Below are 728 nucleotides of genomic sequence, written 5' to 3'. Positions count from 1 at the left end.
CACACACACACACATCACACACACCCATCACACTCTCGGTCCCCCCGGTGCCGGTTCCGCCCGCGCGGGGCCCGCCGGGAGCGGGGCAGTGCCCGCGCAGCCGCCGCTCGCCCAGCACCGCCCCGTCCGTCCTCCCCCCCGTCCTCCTCCTCCTCCTCCTCCTCCCTCCTCTCCTTCCCCTCCCTCTCCCTCTCCCTCCCCAGCGCGGTCCGATGGTGCCGAGGCGCGATGAGCCGCCCGTCCTCCGCCGGCCCCGGCCCTAGCAAACCCTGCGGGAAGCAGCAGCAGCAGCAGCAGCAGCAGCAGCAGCATCACTCTCCATCCCCCGCCGCCGTCCTGCCGGGGCCCGGCGGGGCTTCTCCGCCGCCTCCCCCTCCTCCTCCTCCTCCTCCTCCTCTTCCTCCCCCCCAGCAGCAGCAGCAGCAGCAGCAGCAGCAGCAGCAGCAGCAGCAGCAGGAGCTGACCTCGCTCTTCGAGTGCCCCATCTGCTTCGACTATGTCCTGCCGCCCATCCTGCAGTGCCAGGCCGGGCACCTCGTGTGCAAGCAATGCCGGCAGCAGCTGAGCCTCTGCCCCACCTGCCGGGGCTCCCTCACCCCCAACATCAGGAACCTGGCCATGGAGAAGGTGGCCTCGGCCGTCCTCTTCCCGTGCAAGGTAAGGGATGAAAGGGGCTGGGCAGGGGGACGGGGATGGGGGGGTGGTCCGGGCGGCCCTACCGGGCCGCC

General features: G+C 71.8%; 1 protein-coding gene across 1 annotated transcript; it reads left to right on the top strand.

Moving 5' to 3' along the window:
- Positions 1-141: 141 nt before the first annotated feature.
- LOC113979700 (E3 ubiquitin-protein ligase siah2-like) lies at positions 142-678 on the top strand (the record flags this gene model as incomplete). Its single annotated transcript, XM_027707013.1, has 1 exon — positions 142-678. A coding segment is annotated over exon 1 (450 nt), but the record flags the coding sequence as incomplete, so codon positions are not given.
- Positions 679-728: the final 50 nt, after the last annotated feature.

The sequence above is a fragment of the Neopelma chrysocephalum genome, unplaced genomic scaffold (genome assembly GCF_003984885.1).
Source record: "Neopelma chrysocephalum unplaced genomic scaffold, ASM398488v2 Primary Assembly neopelma1_87736, whole genome shotgun sequence".
Classification (NCBI taxonomy): domain Eukaryota; kingdom Metazoa; phylum Chordata; class Aves; order Passeriformes; family Pipridae; genus Neopelma; species Neopelma chrysocephalum.
The sequence above is the reverse complement of the archived record's forward strand: the minus strand, read 5'-3'. Positions and strand labels throughout refer to the sequence as shown.